This window comes from Mesoplodon densirostris, chromosome 19 (assembly GCF_025265405.1).
Source record: "Mesoplodon densirostris isolate mMesDen1 chromosome 19, mMesDen1 primary haplotype, whole genome shotgun sequence".
Taxonomy (NCBI): Eukaryota; Metazoa; Chordata; class Mammalia; order Artiodactyla; family Ziphiidae; genus Mesoplodon; species Mesoplodon densirostris.
The window spans coordinates 18,289,676-18,309,238 of NC_082679.1; the positions used below are offsets into that span (position 1 = coordinate 18,289,676).

Genomic DNA, 19,563 nt, shown 5'->3' on the forward strand with positions numbered 1-19,563 from the left:
TGGTTTATTTTGCTCTTGAATGTTCTAATACGGACCACATAGGCAGAATGAGACGGGAAGAAGATCCTCTTTGCCATCCTTTGAAATGCTGGGCTACGAGGAGGAAGAGGACACTGACACGCACCTGTCATGCAGCCACAGGGAGTCGGGGGACACAAGTGCTCGCAAAGAAGAGGGAAGCCTCAGCGACGCCTTGTATGCCGTGCCACACAGAAATCAGGTGCTTGTATCGTTCCAGCGTTCCTTCTGCACCTTGACATTAACTCATAGTCAGTTGTGTCAAGTGCATTGGTAAGGATTTTCCTTTTCTCTCTTCGGCAGTTAATGGCTTTTGTTTGGGGGCTTATTTCTTTTTAACATGTCCAGTCTCATTTTCTGTCTTGTTAGGCTAAAATTCAAAACCCTTTCCTTTATCTTTCAAGACGAGTCCTTCAAACACAGAGATAAACATCTTCACATTCTTAACGTAGGTTTCCATCCGATGCTGGTCATCCTGCTCTTTCCTTTGACCCCCGCAAAGCTAATTTTCCTGTCACTTTTCTGTATCGATGTGTACGTTGCAACGTTTCTTCACATTCATGCCTGACAAGAGGAGTATGATCACTCGTCTCTCCTGAGCAGCAGACGTTCTTTGAGTGCTTACCCTGTGTGAGTCTGTAAATCAAACTCTCACATGCACTGATTTCTTGCTGTCTCGGTGACGTAGGTTCCGTTTACGGCCCCATCACACATGGGGGAGCCGAGGTCCAGAGAGGTTGAAGGAGCCCATTTCTCCACCGTTGCCTGCATGCCCTGGTTTAAACGCTCTGCTCCCAGGGTTTTGGAAACTGGATAGCGCCATTTCTTTAATGGCAAAAGACGGCACCATAATTTCTTTTTCCTTTCTCGCTTTTTTCTTTTTCACCATCACTATAATGTGTTATTTGTAGTGAGTAGACTTATAGACTTGTAGCATCCAACTATAACATATACAGATTGAATATATTGACTATCCTCCACTACATTGAATCACATTTTAAGTGGCGTTAGGGAACTTATTTTGAGGAATCCTTATGTGAGTATTTCAGAAACTAACCATCACTTTCTAGCATATATAGACTTTAACATGCAGAGTTAGGTTTCTCTACAGCAAGGAGCGCTGGACAGGCAGACGGCTGCCAAGAACCCAAGGAGGTCTGCTGCGGGGCTCTAAAAGGCCTATGTGAGCTCCCACTGCCCCTCAGTCTGCACACTTCCTGGCTAGTATGTTGGACCCAGGTTACAGATAGAGCTGTATCACTCAACTATTTTGGAAGTAAAGCTTGCTACCACATTTCCCTCAGAGGAGGGAGATTATAGTGACCTGTATAACCTCCTTTGTCATTAACAGAACAGATAGTTTATTTTTTAGGCAAGTGTGTCATGGTGGCTCTAGGACCCATGTGCAGTATGGAAGGTTTTTTTTTTTTTTTTTTTGGCCGCACCATGCGGCATGTGGGATCTTACTTCCCCGAACAGGGATCGAACCCGCGCACCCTGTGTTGGAAGTGCAGAGTGTTAACCACTGGACCGCCAGGGAAGTCTCGGAAATGTCTTTTATTTAAACATTTGAAAAGTAGAGCAAGGCAACAAACACTGGCGAGGCTTGGTGAGGGTGTGGAGGAGCTCTCTAACGCCGCGGGAGTGACGCCACCGCTGTGGGGAGCTGCTCGGCGCTGTCTGTTAGAGCTGAACACGTACATTTTCTATAACCCAGCCCCCCGCAACTGAGAAGCAGAAAATAGCATAGCACATTAGTGTTCTCATGCCCCAGAATGAACAAGTATTGACATCTTATCTTTTGTTTTTCGTTTTTTTTGCTTCAGATTTTTTAATAAAAGAAAGAAAATTACACTTAGGGTTGAAATCTTTGTCTCCCATCTGCTCCATCCCTGGATAGCCATCTTCTCCTGTATCTGGGATGTGTTCTAGAAGTCTGTTTTTTTTTTGTGGTACGCGGGCCTCTCACTGCTGTGGCCTCTCCCATTGCAGAGCACAGGCTCCAGACGCGCAGGCTCAGCGGCCATGGCTTACGGGCCCAGCCGCTCTGCGGCACGTGGGATCTTCCCGGACCAGGGCATGAACCCGCGTCCCCTGCATCGGCAGGTGGACTCTCAACCACTGCGCCACCAGGGAAGCCCTATATATGTGTTTTTAATTGTACAAAGGTCACCGTACTGAGTCAGTCTTTCCACCTCTCGGCTTTTTCACTCAGCATTGAAGTTTTGAGATGGATACATGTTTATTTATTTATCTACTCACCTCCTGATGAACATGTAGGTTATTCCTTTGCACGTTTAGTACGTGTACCTATGTGTGCTTCTTCATGCTAGATATTGCCGAATTGTTTTCCAAAGCAATGGTTCCCATTTGCCCTCCCAGCAGCAGTATGTGCGTGCCGATCTCCACCTTTCTGTACATCCCAGCCAACGGGAAAACCTTTCCCTATACAGCCCAGGAGCCAGAGGTGGAGTATTAGTAACTGATTGCAGTTGAAAGGTCTTATCATAACCTGAACATTGTCCTGGCCGGTTGCAGATGACATGATTGAGGGGGCCCTTAATCTGGAAGGGGATTTCAGTTTCCCACAGCCTTACAATCCAATAGGGGGAGGAAGACACATTGACCTTTTCTGAGCATTTGATATTTGCTAGGCAGCTCACACATGCCATTTCATTTACTTCACACCCCTGGCGGTAAGTGTGTAAGAAACAGGATAAATAACTTGCCCAAAATCATCCAACCAACCACCCAGTGGCAGAGGCAGGATTCAGATCAGGGCAACCCAGTTTTCCCTGTTTAGAATTAAAATTTCTGTTTATAATCCTTGTGCCTATCAAGAATATTTCTTAGACATAGAGCTTTTTTTGTTTTTTGTTTTGAAACTGACCAAGTAGTCTTAAATTTATTATATGATTAAAATACATATCTTTGAAAAGAATAGATGTGTGGAGCATGTAAAACTGCTGTTTAATCACTAGATGGCACTAGCTCTGAATACTGCCAATGGGGTATGTTTTAATTAAAAAGAAAAAAAAGTAAAATTGCCCTCCTTATTTTTACTGTAGACTTTCTATAATCTCAGGTAAATAATTTACAATTTTATTCTTTTTTATCGAAACTAGTAAGATAAGGAAACAGACCAACCCACATCAGGCAATTTGGATATAAGTCTCTACCTCATGCCTCTCTCTGTGTTTCAGGGTAGTTTGGGCAAACATCTTCAGGTGAGGTGTGCACCCACTCAGAAATGGCCTAACAAATGGAAAGCAAGCCTTGTTTTCAGCAGTTGTCTTGTTGGTGCCACCCAAAAGTAAGGCTGCAAGGGAAGTGGGATGCGTGAATGTGTGGTCAGTTCCCACAACACTAGGGCCCAGTGGAAAGAGCAACGCCACGGACAGAGACCTGAGTCCAAGTCCCAGCTTCTCTACTTCCCAGTTGTGTGACTTGGGATGTCTGATAATGTCTCTGTGCCTCAACTTCTTCATCCTATAAAGGACTGTGTTAGGGAGGAAACTGTCTTTGGGTAGGTAAATAATTCAACACTTGTTGAGCATCTGATTGAGTACTAGGTATTGTGCTAGGTGCTGGAGAATCAGTATAAGACAGAGTCCATAGTCACACAATTAATAATTAATTAAAGGAAGGGTACACGGTGGCATGAGACCACATAACCTTTTCTGAGAGGACTGCTGAGAGTGACAGCAAAGAACGAGTTAGGGCCTTTCTTCTCCCCTTTGAGGGCACTTGATTTTTCTGCCTGATACCTTTGTAGGTTCATTCTTTATCTTTTGAAGTTCAGTAATATCACCAGGATTAATTGTGGTGTTTATTATTTTCTGTCCTTTTTTCCTAAAATTTAGTGCATATAATTTAATTCTGCAGACATAGATTTTCATCTCCCTTTTTTATTTTCAGGGAATATTTCCTCCCCTCTTTTATTTTATCTCTGACTGATTTCATCATCCGTTCATCGTATTCTCTGTTGGGAACACTAGTTATGCGTTTGTTGGATATCCTTTGTCTTCCATGTCTATTATATTTTCTGTAATCCCTCGTCCCTCCATTTTCTTTTCAGCTTCACTTTGTGTGATTTACTCTGTCTATCCTCTTCTCTCTCAGCACTTTGTCACTATGTTTTATGGCTTCTTGTATAGCTTTTACCTCTGTATTGGTTTTATTTTGCCTTTTGTTTTTGTGAGTTCTGCTGATTTACTTCAGACATCTTTCTGTTGCCTTATCACTTTACCTGATCTCCTGGATCTCTTCTTCGGGTTCCTCATGTCCGACTGTGCTGTCTTTAACTTCTTTGAGAGTATAGAGCTGGATTCTGGATGGCAAAGGTGGGCTCTCCCAAGTGTCTCCCTTTAGCTTCGCCCACCCTCCCTTCTGCCCTGTGGGAGTTACTGTACGTCTCCTGGGACCATCACACCCTTGCTCTCAGTGCACCCATCAGAGGATCACTGTGGACCTTTGCAACCGTGACAGTTTGTGACTGTTGGAGCATCTGCATACCTGACGTCCGAAGAAGTTTGGCGGCTTCTGGCATTCTCCCTCTCTTCCACATTTCATAGGTTTGGTAGCTGTTTTCTGGCCATTGACTAAGCTTGCTTGCTTTTTTTCTTTTCATTCTTTCAGTTGATTTCAACAGGTTTCAAGGGAGGAGAGTGTAGTCTAATTGCCTGCTACCATTTTCAAGAAGTCACCAATAGGATGTTACTGAAGCTCCTCTGTCACACATTCTTGCTCTTGTTGTGTTTGTGGATTTGCAGAGCATCTTGTCATAAAATATCATATATTCATTCACGTTGTTCATTTTTTCATCCAGCCAACTGCCAACAAATGGATATTTGAGTGTCTGCCATTTCCTTGGATCCAGAGAGGAATCATTCATGCAGGGGTAAACCAGTTATCTCTAGAAACTTCTGGAGGCCAAGGAGTAGTAGGGAATCTTTTGCTGCTGTGGTTGAGGATTAGGAATGTCCCCCTTCTCTCTCCAAAGTTTTTAATTTTTAATTTCTTTAAAATGTTCTTTCTGTTACACAAGTATACATGAATCCCCACGTCCTATAAAAACGTTTGATACTGCATGTGAAGCAAACACTGCCCTGAAACCCTGCCGTTCCATCCCTCCTCTTCTCTCCAGGACAAGCCTCTGTGGTCACTTTGATGTCTGTATCATTTTCTTGGCTACAAATAATCAAACAGGCAAACAAAAGGTTTAAATAATAGACCTTTAACTCTCTCACATAACAAAATCAAAAGATAGGAGATTCCAAATTGTTTCAGCTGCCTGTCAAAGACTGGCACCTGAGATCCTCTTGGCCTGCTCTTTGTGGTCATCAAATACAGCGAGTTCTTCCTGCAGAAAGAAGGAAGCAGGGCAAGGTCCTTCAGGCTGCGCTGTGTTCATTACAGGGAACATTTTTTCCTGGGAGCCTCCCAGCAGGAGGCTCATTGGTCACATGCCCATTCCTTGGCCAATTACTGGCTAAGGGGAAGAGGGTTACTATTACTATGGGCTGAGCCCACTTGCACTTCTCAGCAAGGTAGAAGCAGGGCACTGACTGCCGGGTGGGCTGCGGTGCCTGCAGTCTCCCTGTCCACATTTACACATACACATCCCTGTGCGGATAGGAATGTCCACGGTTAGTGTATGCACGTGTAGACCATTGACTCTGCTCTACCAATGCAAGCACCTCTGCATGAGCTGGACCCCCATTGGTGGCAGTAGAAGGCCAGGATCTCAGGTCAGGCACCAAGCTGTCACTCCAGCCAATTTGCAGAAGCCACCAACAGTGAGCCCTGCCATCTTCCAGCGGTGGGGTCTCCCATACAGCAGTGAGGAGGCGTGGATTCACAAACGCTTATTTCATTTACCATAACGTACCAAACCAGGGGAGGTCCAGCATGCTGTCGGACGTACAAAGGTCCCAGTGCAGGCCCACGCGGTCCCTCTACCCTACAAACCAAAACTGCCCCTCCCAGAGTTAGTCCTTGGTCCACTGCACAATCTGACCACACTCTTGCCTGGACTTTACCCTGAGGTGGAGCTAAGTGAACCCTTCTGTTGCTCCACCACCAGTGTCTGTCCCTTTGGGCTGGGGTTCTTAGGTTGGCATCATTGATCTGAGGTGGGGCATCTGGGAAGGTGCCAGCGCCGTTTGGGGCTGCGCCCTATGCGTCCTCAGGGTTAATCACCGCCGGCTCTTATGGTTGGCTCTCCCCACAGTCACAGGAACCTAGACGCTGCAGCTTCTTTGCCGTGTTGCCAGGTTTTCCAATATCTTGCTTTCACCTCCAAGTAAGAGAAGATGTCACAGATTAGCTTTGCATATTTTTGAGCTTTATATTCATGGAATCATAGAACGTGTATTATTTTGCATCTGACTACATTTTTAGGTGTGTACAAATTTAAAATTATATCTTCCTGGTAAATTGAACAGTTTGTCACCATGAAGTGAACCTCTCTATCTCTAAAGAGGTTTTTTGCCTTAATGTCTATTTCATCTGACATTCTCCATCTTTCTTTTTTTTAAAAATTAATTTTTAAATTTATTTTTGGTTGCGTTGGGTCTTCATTGCTGCGCGCGGGCTTTCTCTAGTTGCGGCGAGCGGGGGCTACTCTTCATTGTGGTGCGCGGGCTTCTCACTGCGGTGGCTTTTCTTGTTGCAGAGCACGGGCTCTAGGCGCGCGGGCTTCAGTAGCTGTGTCTCACAGGCTCTAGAACGCAGGTTCAGTAGTTGTGGCGCACGGGCTTAGTTGCTCCTTGGCATGTGGGATCTTCCCGGACCAGGGCTGGAACCCGTGTCCCCTGCATTGGCAGGCGGATTCTTAACCACTGTGCCACCAGGGAAGTCCCCTCCATCTTTCTTTTGTTTGATATTTGTGTGGTCTATTTTTTTCCAACCTTTAATTTTTTTTGGCCATGCCACGCAGCCCTGGCAGTGAGAGCGCCAAGTCCTAACCACTGGATCTCCAGGGAATTCCCAATCCATCCTTTAATTTTAACCTTTCTATATCCTTATGTTTAGCTCTGTCTTGTAAATAGCATCTAGTTGTTTTCTTTTTTAAGTTTACTGAGATATAATTCACATACATACTATTCATCCATTTAATGTTTACAATTCAATGCAGCATATAGGTTTTGTTAACCAAGTTTGACAAACTTTTCCTATGTCTTTTTACTGGACCATTTGGTTCTTTTATGTTTAACGTATTATATGGATATATTTGAGTTTAAATCTGCCATCTTTATTTTTCCTACTTGTCCTATTACTCTGTATCTTTTTTCCTCTTCCATTCTTTTGGATTGATGATTTTTTTTAGTTCTATTTCTTTCCCTCTACTAGTTTGCAAATTATACTGGCTTGTTTTCTTTTCCGATAATTACCCTGTAAATTCTAGCATGTACATTTTACCCTTTAAAATCTGAGTTAGTGTCCTAACCAGGAGGAGGATGAAGGAGGTTAGGCCAGGGCTACAGACGGATGGGGGAAAGACCACTCCTGGCATCCCTGATGGCAGCACTGTGGCTGAGTTGGCCGGCTTCTTCCTCCCTTCCTTCAGCACCCAAACAATTTTTGTTTTAGTAACCAGGTGATTTTCATACTCAGAAGTATGTAATAGTTTAAAAAATGTTTTAAATTAAAACTTTTAAATTAGAGTGTTTTTAGAATATTGTCACAAATTCTTTAGGCTTATTTATCGATGTATTAAATATACACAACAGGCATATAAGCCATAAGTGTACAGCTCAGTGAATTTTTACAAAGTAGCCCCCATCCAGATTAAAAGAAAAAGAACAACACTACTAGGACCCCAGAAGTCCTCCTCTGTGACCAAGAGGACTCACTACTCCCCCAAGGGTTAACCACTGTCCTGACTCCAAGAGTAGACTAGATCTTAGAAAATCACCGTAGGTTAGTTTTGACTATTCTGAGGATTCTATGACTTTAATCATACAGTACGTATTTTTTGGAGTTTTTGAGAGTCTTCTGTCATTGTGTGTAGCAGTTGTTGGTTCATTCTTATTGCTGTATAATATCCAGTTGTACAATTATAACATCCAATTAGTTATTTATTTTACTGATGATGAATATTTGGTTGTTTCCAGATTGGGGCTTTTAGGAATAGTGCTGCTATGAACATTTGTGTGTATATATGTATATTTCTGGTGGGCCTATACCGCCCATATATACTGATGAGTGATATATGTATGGTCATAGGGCATATGTACGATCAGTCTTAGTGCTAGTAGATGCTGCCAAACATTATTTTCCATAATAGCGTATCTTTAGCATTTTCTTTTTTTTTTTAGTTTATTTATTTATTTTTGGCTGCGTTGGGTCTTTGTTGCTGCGTACGGGCTTTCTCTAGTTGCAGTAAGCAGGGGCTACTCTTCATTGCGGTGCACAGGCTTCTTATTGCGGTGGCTTCTCTTGTTGCAGAGCATGGGCTCTAGGCACACAGGCTTCAGTAGTTGTGGCATGCGGGCTCAGTAGTTATGGCTCACAGGCTCTAGAGCGCAGGCTCAGTAGTTGTGGTGCACGCTTAGTTGCTCCGCGGCATGTGGGATCTTCCTGAACCAGGGCTCGAACCCACGTCCCCTGCATTGGCAGGCGGATTCTTAACCTCTGCACCACCAGGGAAGCCCATAGCAGTTTCGTATTTCCTTGATAAAAGTGAGTAGCATAATATATCTTTGACAGGGTGAACAAGGCAGTTGGGTTCCTAGGAGACAAAACCTAAAAGGTCATTTCTTTTTAATCCCTTCAAATGATGAGTAGAGTGGGAGACCTTTCTGCTGCTCTGAGCTGGGTCACCCTGGAGCCCTGTACCCAGAGCCTGGTGGGCCTAGCCTTAGCTTTTGGCTCTGAAATGCCCCTTCTCTTGGGCATCTTGCCGGTGAGTTCTGCCCCCTCCTTGCCAACCATGGGGATGACCCTTCCACAGCCTGCAGCACAGCACAGCTAAGCCAAGCTGATCACATACACAAGATACTTTTCAGTATAGCAGAAGGGAAGCCAGCCAGGGAGCACCAGTCACAGCTTCTTGTACAAGACATGGTTCACTGCTCTTCCCCTTGGGCAGCCTCTGTCCCCACCTCCCAGAGCCCTGCCAGTGGGGTGGTCTCCTGTTCATCAGGGGAGGTCCCAGTCATGGCCCTCAGGTCTGTGAGGGGCAGCTCTGCAGCCCTGCCACCATTCATGACACCTACGTAGAAGATGCTCACAGACAGCAGAGGGGAGAGTTCCATTCCACCAGGAAACATTCACAGTGGACTCACAGCCAGCCAACATAATGGACCTCGATCCCAAACAGTTGCCTGGATGAGGGCTCTCACAGGGCTCGTCAGCAGGTCTTGTCCCACGCAGAGATGAATACACAGCATCAGTACCAAGGCAGGGTGGTACTGGGTGCTATGCAGAGCAGGCCAGAGGCAGCCCCTTTTCCTGAGTTGGTCCCTGGCAGGAATGGGGAAGGCGAGCTGCCCAGGTAGCACTGGGGGGGGGGTGGCTGTGAAGTTCTCGATGGCTTAAGCATAATTTGGACGGCATTGCCTTTGCCACTGGGCTTCTCCTGAGGGACCCGAGATTTCATCCCGCCCTGCCAGATGTACTCCTTTTATGTCTTAGAGAGGAGGGAGCAGTGGAGAAGGTATGGAATAAGACATTTGGGTTTGTTGGGCAGAAATTTGATACAGAAGCACTTATCACATAGTTGGTTGTTCCTTTGTCTTTTGTAACAAAAAGGTTCCATCGTCACATGGGGTGGACAGTGAAGATGAGGAAAATATTTCTGAACAAGATGGGTTTCCAGGCTCACCTATTCCACCAGAGCATACACAAGAAAAAGGTAAAAAAAATTTTTTTTAATTTAATATCAAAAAGCATTTTGTGGCAATAAGTATTGGTTAACTTGGGGGAACATGTAGCCATTGCACCTTCCTACTGTGGTTCCATGGTTTTAAGTGGGAATATCCCTGAGTTTTGTTTTCACTGGGTTACAGTGAAAATAGTTGATTGCCTGGGTGTTAGGTCATCTTTAAAGCATGAGGCCCTCACACTGGGGTCCATTTTGTCTGTTCCGGCAGCCGTGAGAGGCCCCCTCTCCCTGGGGTGGAGGGTCAAGGCTCAGGCTCTGAAGCTCCACACGCTTCTTCCTCTCTGCGCCCCATGTCTAGCGCTGTGAGGGGCGGGTACCCAGTGGTCTCCCCAGGATGAGCAAGTGAGCTTGTCTGTCTTGTTCACCAGGCTAGCTCCGGTGCCGGGATCAGGGTCCTGGCCCATGGCAGGCTGTCACTACAGGTGTTTTGGATGAAAGAGTGCATGGACATGTTTATAATACAACTTTGTAATAGCGCATCCTTGTACATTTCATTTGGCACAGTGAGAGAATTCAGCGCGTTAAATAACAAAGGTAGTTTTCTGTTTCCTAAGAGGTGGCTTATGTTTGAGAAGTGAGAAAGAGAGCCTGGCATACAGTGGGCACCAGTCACTGCTTTATCAGGACCCTCAGAGTTGCTTAGGCTCAAGAAGATTCTCATATAAGTCAGTTCACAAGGGGACTGATTGATAAACAGAAGGCCAGTCTGCTAATACCTGTGCCAGAAAATGCCAATTGATTAGACCAGCATACTTTATCCCTGTGGGAAATCCATGTGTATATTCAATTCAAGTAAAAGGTATATCTCTTTTTAAATTACAGAATTAATACTTTCTCACTGTAAAAGAAAAAACTGAAATGCAGAAATATAGGAGGTTAAACACACATAACTGTACTCCCGTAGAGCACAATTTTAACAACTTCGAATGTGTATGTGAATAAAATGCATGTTATTTTATTACCTGCCTTTTTAAAAAAATCAACATATCCTGAATATCTCTGTGTTCATACATGTCCATCTGCTTTCTAATGTCTGTGTTGTCTGTGGCCTGATGTGTTATATATCAGTCAGAATCCAATCAGGAGACAGAGTGTACATGGTGATTTGAAAAAGGAAAATGTAATGTAAAGAATTATTGACTATAACAGGGTTGCCTACTAAGGGGTAGAGAGCGATCTAAAGAATGCAGGAGTAGCAGATAGAGGGAAGAGCTGCTCCCTCTTTTGTTAACAGAGGGCCCCCAAGAGAAGCAATATATGGAGAATCTCCATTGCAGACATTGGAGAGGATGCAGCTGTGGCCCACTGGCGGGTGGAGAAGTTAGCCGAGGTGTGTTGCTAACAGAACTCTCTGGAAAGCTGCCCTCTCCAGGGGAATTCCAGGAGAAGCCACCCATGGGGAAGTGCTGCTGGCCACCTAGAAAGAGGGAAGAATGGAGGAGAGGGGAGAGAAAAAGAGGAACGCAGGGAAAGAGAGGGGGATGGAGACTAGCCTTCTGGAATGAGGAACCCAAGCCCCTTCCTCCTCCAGTGTCTCTTCTGCGCCCTCTACTGATGAAGTTTATTACTGCGCCACCTGGCAAGGTAGCACTGCAGCAGTAACGCAAGCCAGCAATAAAGGTGCGTTGGGAGCTGAAAGGCAGTGTGGTAACTGGCGCACTGGGTAACACAGGTGGTGTTGAACTGGGAACGCAGGTGGTGGTTGGGAGGGAGTTCAGCTCCTCCGGTGGTTTTTGGTTTGTGATGGGCATTAAAAGCCCCTGGACACTTGTGAAAAGGCTCCACACCAACCTCAAATTCTGAGTCAGTGACTCTGGGCTGGAGCCCCAGAGGGTCTGTATTTTTAACAGGCTCTTTGGAGAGTCTGATGTGAGTGATCCTTAGGCAACACATCAGAAACACTGGTTTTTAGTGCTTTGTTCTGTCATTTCCAGGTGGCGAGAGGCTTGGTGAGTTCCTTAACCCCACTTCTACTCAGTTTGAGTGCACCTCTCATCAGGTTCTTATAAGGATTAAATTTAGTTGTATGTGTGAAGCACAGCATCCTCCGTAAATGCTAGCTGATAATTATTGTCTAAAGGCTAAAGCCTCAAACTCTGTCAGCCTGAGGTGCAACTCTGCACCCTAGCAGTACCCGGCCAAGAAGCTCGGACCCTGACATCCTTTGGTCGAGGTACCGGCATCTGACGGAGTGGACTGCTACTGTAGGCGCGGAGACGGGGAGGCGTCAGCCTCAGCCCATCTGGGGAATGGCGGTGGGGCAGGTAGAGAGCTCTGGGAGGGGGAGTGCTGGGAAGGTGGGGAAGGCTCAGAGTCACGCTGAGGAGTTTGGCCTTGGTTCTCCGATCATGTGAGCCACTGAAGATGCTCAGGAACGAGCAGCGGGGAGAGATGAGCAGTTCCGAGTTGGGCTCCTGCCTGGCTCTGGACCCGCTTCTCATGTGACCTCGGGAAGGCTGCCCGCCCGGGCCTGGTTTAGCTTATCTGCAGAAGGTGAGTTCCTAAGATTGTACTCTTCTGAGTTGTCAGATGTCTTTCTCTGCTTTACAAAGTTTTCTCTCTTTTTTTTTAATCAGATGGTAAACATTCTACTCTGAATTTAAAGGTAAGGATTGTTTTGTGTGTGTGTGTGTGTGTGTTTTTTATTTATTTATTTATTTTATTTATTTTTGGCTGCGTTGAGTCTTCGTTGCTGCACGCAGGCTTTCTCTAGTTGCGGTGAGCAGGGGCTACTCTTTGTTATGGTGCGCAGGCATCTCATTGCTGTGACTTCTCTTGTTGCCGAGCATGGACTCTAGGCACACAGGCTTCAGTAGTTGTGGCACATGGGCCTAGTTGCTCCGAGGCATGTGGGATCTTCCCGGACCAGGGCTCGAACCTGTGTCCCCTGCATTGGCAGGCAGATTCTTACCCACTGCGCCACCAGGGAAGCCCAAGGATTATTTTTTTAAAACTGATTTTCTCAATTAATAGAATTTCCACCATAATTTCAAAACAACTTTTGTGATTTGTGGGGAAGAAAACTTCCATTAAGAGTTCTTTTCCATTGAATGTTTTTTTCTTTAAAGTTTTAAAACATGAAGAAACTCATGTTTTGCATAGTTTAAAATGAATGTAATGTATTGAGGGATTAGAAATCACTTACATTTACTTTTTCCTTTGTAGAATGAATAGACAATAACCAGTTTGCAGACATGGAAATAGTTCTACTTAAGTTTTTAATTCTGCAATGTCAAAGGAGTTTAAAAATTAAAGACTTCTCAGTAGAGTTAATTTATAACCTTATCTACTTTTTCAGCAGAAATTAGAAACTTAATATCAGACTGATGTGTAGTAGAAAAATGAACAAAAGTTCAAAGACTTCCCTTTCCTCTAAGTTTTGGGTTGAAAAGGAGGATGTTGTATTCTTTTCTCAGTGCTTTGAAAACGTGCTTCTCTGAAGCTTATGGGGTCTTTTTGCATATCCCAAGGAGAAAAGGCCAGTTGGAGTTTGCTTTGTGCATCTCTGCTGAGCACATGCAGTCATATCACATGCTTTAGAATGTGAACTGATGGCCTGTCACTCATGGGACCTGCATGTAAACACAGTGACTGACTACCAGTAATAAACTGTGGAGAAAAGGCAACCCTCCTACTCTGTTGGTGGGAATGTAAATTGGTACAGCCACTATGGACAACGGTATAGAGGTTCCTCAAAAAACTAAAATAGAGTTGCCATATGATCCAGCAGTCCCACTCCTGGGCATATATCTGGAGAAAACTCTAATTTGCAAAGATACTGTGTTCATATGCAGCACTATTTACAATAGCCAAGACATGGAAGCAACCTACGTACCCATCAACAGATGAGTGGATAAAGAAGATGTGGTATACACACACACACACACACACACTGGAATATTACTCAGCCATAAAAAAGAATGAAATGCCATTTGCAGCAACATGGATGGACCTAGAGATTATCATACTGAGTGAAGTTAAGCCAGACAAAGACAAATATTATACAATATCACTTATGTGGAATCTAAAAAATAATACAAATGAACTTATTTACAAAACAGAAATAGACTCACAGATATAGAAAACAAACATATAGTTACCAAAGGGGATGGGGGGGATAAATTAGGAGTATGAGATTAATAGATACACACTACTATGTATAAAATAGATAAGCAACTAGGATGTACTGTATAGCACAGGGAATTGTATTCAGTATCTTATAATAACCTATAATGGAAAAGAGTTGGAAAAATATATATATGTATAACTGAACCACTTTGCTATACACCTGAAGCTAACACAATATTGTAAATCACCTAGACTTCAATTAAAAAAAAAAAAGACACTGAACTCATGGACAAAAAGGCAGGAAGAAAGCAGGACTTCCCTTGCTGCTCAGAGAACCTGCCAAGAGGGGAAAACCCTTAAGGTTTCGGTACATTTAAAAGAAACAGTGAATATTAAAGTTTCTAAAGCTAAAACAAACTAGCAACTATAAGAGCCAAAATGAAGGGGCAAAAAAGTACTTAAATATTTGATATACGATGACCTCCCTGCTTGTGCCAATCCACTTTTAGAAGATGCTGAGACTCTTAATTCATTACTCTCATGTTTTTTTCTTCCTTAGGATGAAAAACCATCATTGTGTGGAAAACCTCCACTCTCTCCAGGTATTTGCCTTTTGAATTTCATTGTGATTGAAAAGCTGATTGTTCCAGCGAATACCCAGAATAATCTCACATAAAATAAAGATCACTTTTTTTTTTCCTGTAAAGGCTGTTGCTTCTGTCCCATTATCAGAATTGGGAAGAGGAGGCAGTTTGTTGAATTTCTACCTTCGCCTTAAAAGAGAGAGTCCAAACGTTCACACGTTGGATGATGGACATACGTCCCCATGGCGTGTGCTCAGATCCTGGGGAGGGGAGTGGACCTGTGGGTTATAGGCAGACACTGGGAGGGGGGTGTATGCAAACGGGGGCTCTGCTCAGGGGCTAGAGACAGAGCTGAGGGGTCTAGAGATACTTTCTGGGGTGCTGTCCCCTCTACAGTTTGGGAAGCCTCATTAGCTTTCAGGGTGGATTTTGTAATTTTTTCCTGTTAAGCCTCACATTGCTAATCTGAAAATCCTATCAGGAATCAAGGCTTTTGTCTATCCTCCATGTCTGATTGGCTTTGTTTTCACCCTTTCTATCTCGGTGTTTTTGGTGCTGTATTCTGGGATATTGCTGGGGCTCTAATGTCTAGCCCACAGGTTCATTCTTCATTGTATGCATTCTGCTGCTCAGCCCATCCCTTGAATTTGTATTGTGAATGAAACTGTTTGTTTCCATGATTTCTATTAAGTATTGACAAACATCTCTCTGGAATCTTAACTACACTCATTCAAAAATCTTATAGTTGTTGAGCAGCCAACTCTGTCCTCTGTTATTTGATTTTGATGCTTCTCTTAGCTCACATGGTTCTTGGTGATGTGTTCGCCTTGGTCCTTGGGAGTCCCTGTTGTTCTGCCTGAGGATGCTGTGTCTGATTACTGCAGGCTGCTCAGAGGGGGAAACCAGTGGGCTGTCAGGCATACAGCCTGTCTCCAGTGACTGACAGGGACAGACAGGGTGTGTGGTCAGCCAGGGGGGTCGGGGGTCCCTCTTCCTCCTGAGTTTCCCCAGCCCCAGTGCCTGCCTGCCTCTGTCCTCAGAGCCTGTCTGTACTACCTGGCCCAGGGGGCTTGAACCATTGCTGATCCCGTCTGGCACATTAACTGGATACCTCATCAGCCCTTTCTAGGTCACTTTGTGTCCCCACTACCTGCCAGGGCAAAGCACATCCCTGGAAGCACTCCCACCTTCGGTAGCTGGCCTCTCCTGGCATATTTTAGGCTGCAGCTTCCATCTTCAATCTAATCTCAAATGTTTTCTTTCTGGGATTCCTGGTGGCTCGCCTCCTGTTTTCAGTGTAGCTATGGAGTTACTCATTTCTTAGACTTTCCTTTCATGTTCTAGGGGTTGGGGATGTGTGTGTCAGAGGTCAGGGGAGGCTGTCTGGAGCCACCAGCATTCCCGCCCTTGTCGGCACATCTGCACACAGAAGCTCTGCCCAGGCAGGGGGCCTGTCCTAGCCCTCACCTCCTTTGATCTCCCTGTGGAACATCGCTCTCTGCTTTCCTCCATCTTTCTAGCTACTCCTTCCTAACATCCTTCGTGGTCTCTGGCTTTCTTCTCACCCCGGTGCCTTCAGGTATGCCCACATGCTGGTGGCGCCTCAGTCTCTCCAGCTGAGGCTGCCTTCAGAGCTCTGGGCCCATGTCCTAGCCTGAGCGTCCCTTCCCCTGCCATGCTTGTGTCCCTTGTCTGGCTAGATGTCTTCCAAACCACAGGTCTTGGTGCTCATCCTTGACTTGCCCCCCTCACTGTCCACACCCAGTGAGTTCTTGAGCCTGAATCTTTCTCTCATGTCCTTTCCTCTCCACCCCTACTCTGGGAGTCTCCTGACTGGTCTCCTTGCCTCTGAGCTAGGCCTCCTTCCTGTTCAGTTTCTTCACTGCTGGCCTCAGGGATTCATCTGAGAGTAGAGCCTCTTCTTTCCATACTTCTGCCTAAAAGGCTTTCTGGCTCCTGGTGGCCTGCAGGATACAACCTCCACTCTGCATATTATGATATGTACAATACTATGTACAATGGTATAGAGCCTCCACTGGCTCCTGCCTCCCCCTCTGTCATCCCTCTTCCTGTTGCTCACTGTAGTCTCAACAGACCATGCACTCTTTGCTGTATAGGCCATTCCCTTTGCAGGCACTGACATGAAGAGCTGCTCGTGTGGTTTTTGAAATAGTCTCCTGTAATTTTGATGTAGAATTGTAAATATCAATTAATATTTTAAAACTTTTTTCCTGTGCCTTTTTAGATGTAAATGGTAGAACACATCGAAGACATACAGAAATAACCAAAGAAAAGTTCGAGGAATTAAAAGAAGAAAATTTGCATCTAAACAATGCAAATCAAACCCTTACTCTTGAACTTAACATAATAAAAAAAACAATGAAGGAACTACAGTTAAAACTTAAAAGGATGGAAAAAGAAAATGGAAAGCTGAAAGAAGCTGAGAAAGCATCCTCTCAGGAAGGTGGGGACAACTACACAGTTCTTTTATTAAAGGAACAAACAAGAATTCAAATTTGCTTATTTATTTTGAAAGTTAATATTTTATGTTACAGTATTTGTTGATATTAATGTTCTTGATATTTTGTTATGATTTTAAGGTCTTTCATTAATATCCTTATACTTGTTGAAATTTGATTTCATCTGCTGTGTCATTATTATTATGCTAAAATTCCAATACTTCTTTTGATTCTTAGCATAGTATTATACATATGTTTCATATCAGTTTTTATCCCCATGAGCAGCTATAAAAGTGGCTCTTTCACCACATACTTACCAATGATGAGGATTGTATTTTCCTTGCGAATTTGATAGGTTAAAAAAAAAAGAAGAATCCCATTTTAGTTTAATTCATTTATTACTGATGAAGTTGAATATTTTTTTCATTATCTTTGTGGGTCATTTTCTTTCTCTTTTATAGGTTTTCCCATTTTAAATTGAGATGCTTTGATCTTTTCTGTTGATTTGTAGGAGCTCTTTACATATTAAGGGTTTTAGGCCTTTGTCATGTTTGTAATATTTTCTCAGTTTGTTGATAATTCAGCTAAATGTATAGGATATTTTTCTGTTATGACCTATGCCATTGGTGTCAAGTTCTTTTTAATGCTAAGATCAGGGACTTCCCTGGTGGTTAAGACTCCACACTTCCATTGTGCAGTGGGGGCGGGTTCAATCTCTGGTCTGGGAACTAGGATCCCATGTGCTGTGTGGCAGGCTAAAAAAATAATAATAATAATGCTAAGGTCATATAAATATTCACTGTTTTCAATGTTTTCTCTGTATATTTATCTATTTATATAAGTCTAATATTATGGCCTTAAGAAAGGTGTTGTAGTTTTCTTTATACAGACCCTGCATAGTTCTTGTCTTAGGCACATTTCTAGATACTTTATATTATTTGTGCTATTATTTTGTGGGATCTATTTTCTATTACGTTTTCTAATAAGACATTACTATTATGTGGGAAAGTTATTAGTTGTAATAAATTCTCCATTTATTCTATATAATTTTCGAGGAACATATTTGTATATCATCTGAAATGACTTTTTTTCAATCTAAAATTTTTATTTTACCTTAATTGTACATGCAAAAACTTTCACAAACTTCCAAAACACTGTTGACTATTCAATGTTAAAAAAACTTAGTAACTTTTATTCATTTATATCTATCTATCTGTAATTCACTGCCTTTGTGAGGCTAAAAGGGAAAGAAGGACAATCAGCAATTCATATAAAATCTTGATAAATTTGAAATAAGTTCTTATGGTATAATATTGAATTTATTTTTTTCAGTCGTCACTGCACCTGAATTACATTGTCTAAGAAAACAAGCTCAAGAACTGGTGGATGAAAATGATGGATTGAAAATGACTGTTCATTGTTTGAATGTAGAACTGAGTAGATATCAAACAAAATTCAGGCATTTATCCAAGGAAGAGGTAATGTTTCCTATTAAGAAAAATCAGTTTTCTGGTATTTTAGCCTTTCCTGTTGAATTGGTTTCCAGTTCTAAAGGGTTCATATTTATTATAATTTGGTATAAAAAAAGATACATCCAAAGTAGAGTCTTTCTGAGCACCTTTCTATTTTCTCCCTCCCTCCCTCCTTCCCTCCCTCCCTTTCTCTGATGGGTCTTGGTACATCCCCAACTACTGGGAACCACTAAGAATAAAGACAGCAGCTTGGACAATCACAGAGGTTTGAGAGGCAACCAAGAGCTTGGGCCAGGCTGATTGACGAGACTCATCTCCTATACAAGACCACTCTGTCAAGACAGGAGAGGTGGCTGTTTTTTCTAATGCACAGAAACCAACACAGAGAGTAAAGGAAAATGAAGAAAAATGGGAATATGTTCTAAAGAAGAGAACGAGATAAATCTCCAGAAACTGATCTTAATGAAATCCGGATAAGTGATTTACTCAATAGAGAGTTTAAAATAACAGTCATAAAGATGCTCAGCAAGGTCAGGAAAGCATGAACAAAGTGAGAATTTCAATGAAGAGATAGAAAATATTTAAAAAGTACCAAAGAGAAATCATAGAGCAGAAGAATATAGTACTTGAAGTGAAAAATTCAATAGAGGGGTTCAACAGCAGACTAGAGCAAGTGTGAGAAAGGATCAGTGAGCTTGAAGACAGGGCAGTGGAATTCATCCAAACAGAAGAGAAAAAAGAATGAAAAAGAGTGAAGATAGCTTAAGGAATGCCATCATGTGGATTACAGAGGTCCCAGAGGGGAAAGAGAGAAAGGGGCATAAAGCTCATTTAAAGAAATAATGCTGAAAAGTTCCCTGGGGAAAGAAATAGACATCTCAATCCAGGAAGCCCAGAGAGTCCTAAATAAGATGAATCCAAAGGCACCCACATCAAAACACATTATAGGGCCTCCCTGGTGGCGCAGTGGTTAAGAGTCCGCCTGCCGATGCAGGGGATACGGGTTCATGCCCCGGTCTGGGAGGATCCCATATGCCGCGGAGCGGCTGGGCCCGTGAGCCATGGCCGCTGGG

General features: G+C 43.5%; 1 protein-coding gene across 2 annotated transcripts in view; it reads left to right on the forward strand.

Annotated features, from left to right (window-relative positions):
* Positions 1–19,563, forward strand: part of CEP89 (centrosomal protein 89) — a 76,460-nt gene that overhangs the window by 11,818 nt on the left and 45,079 nt on the right. Inside the window, exons 4-10 of one of the 2 annotated variants that reach the window (XM_060084575.1) lie at positions 43–220; positions 4,847–4,918; positions 9,775–9,877; positions 12,484–12,512; positions 14,535–14,577; positions 16,805–17,023; positions 18,351–18,496. In XM_060084575.1, coding sequence (XP_059940558.1) covers positions 43–220; positions 4,847–4,918; positions 9,775–9,877; positions 12,484–12,512; positions 14,535–14,577; positions 16,805–17,023; positions 18,351–18,496 — 790 coding nt within the window. The remainder of the gene's footprint in view (positions 1–42; positions 221–4,846; positions 4,919–9,774; positions 9,878–12,483; positions 12,513–14,534; positions 14,578–16,804; positions 17,024–18,350; positions 18,497–19,563) is intronic. The other variant, XM_060084576.1, reaches the window with a different exon arrangement.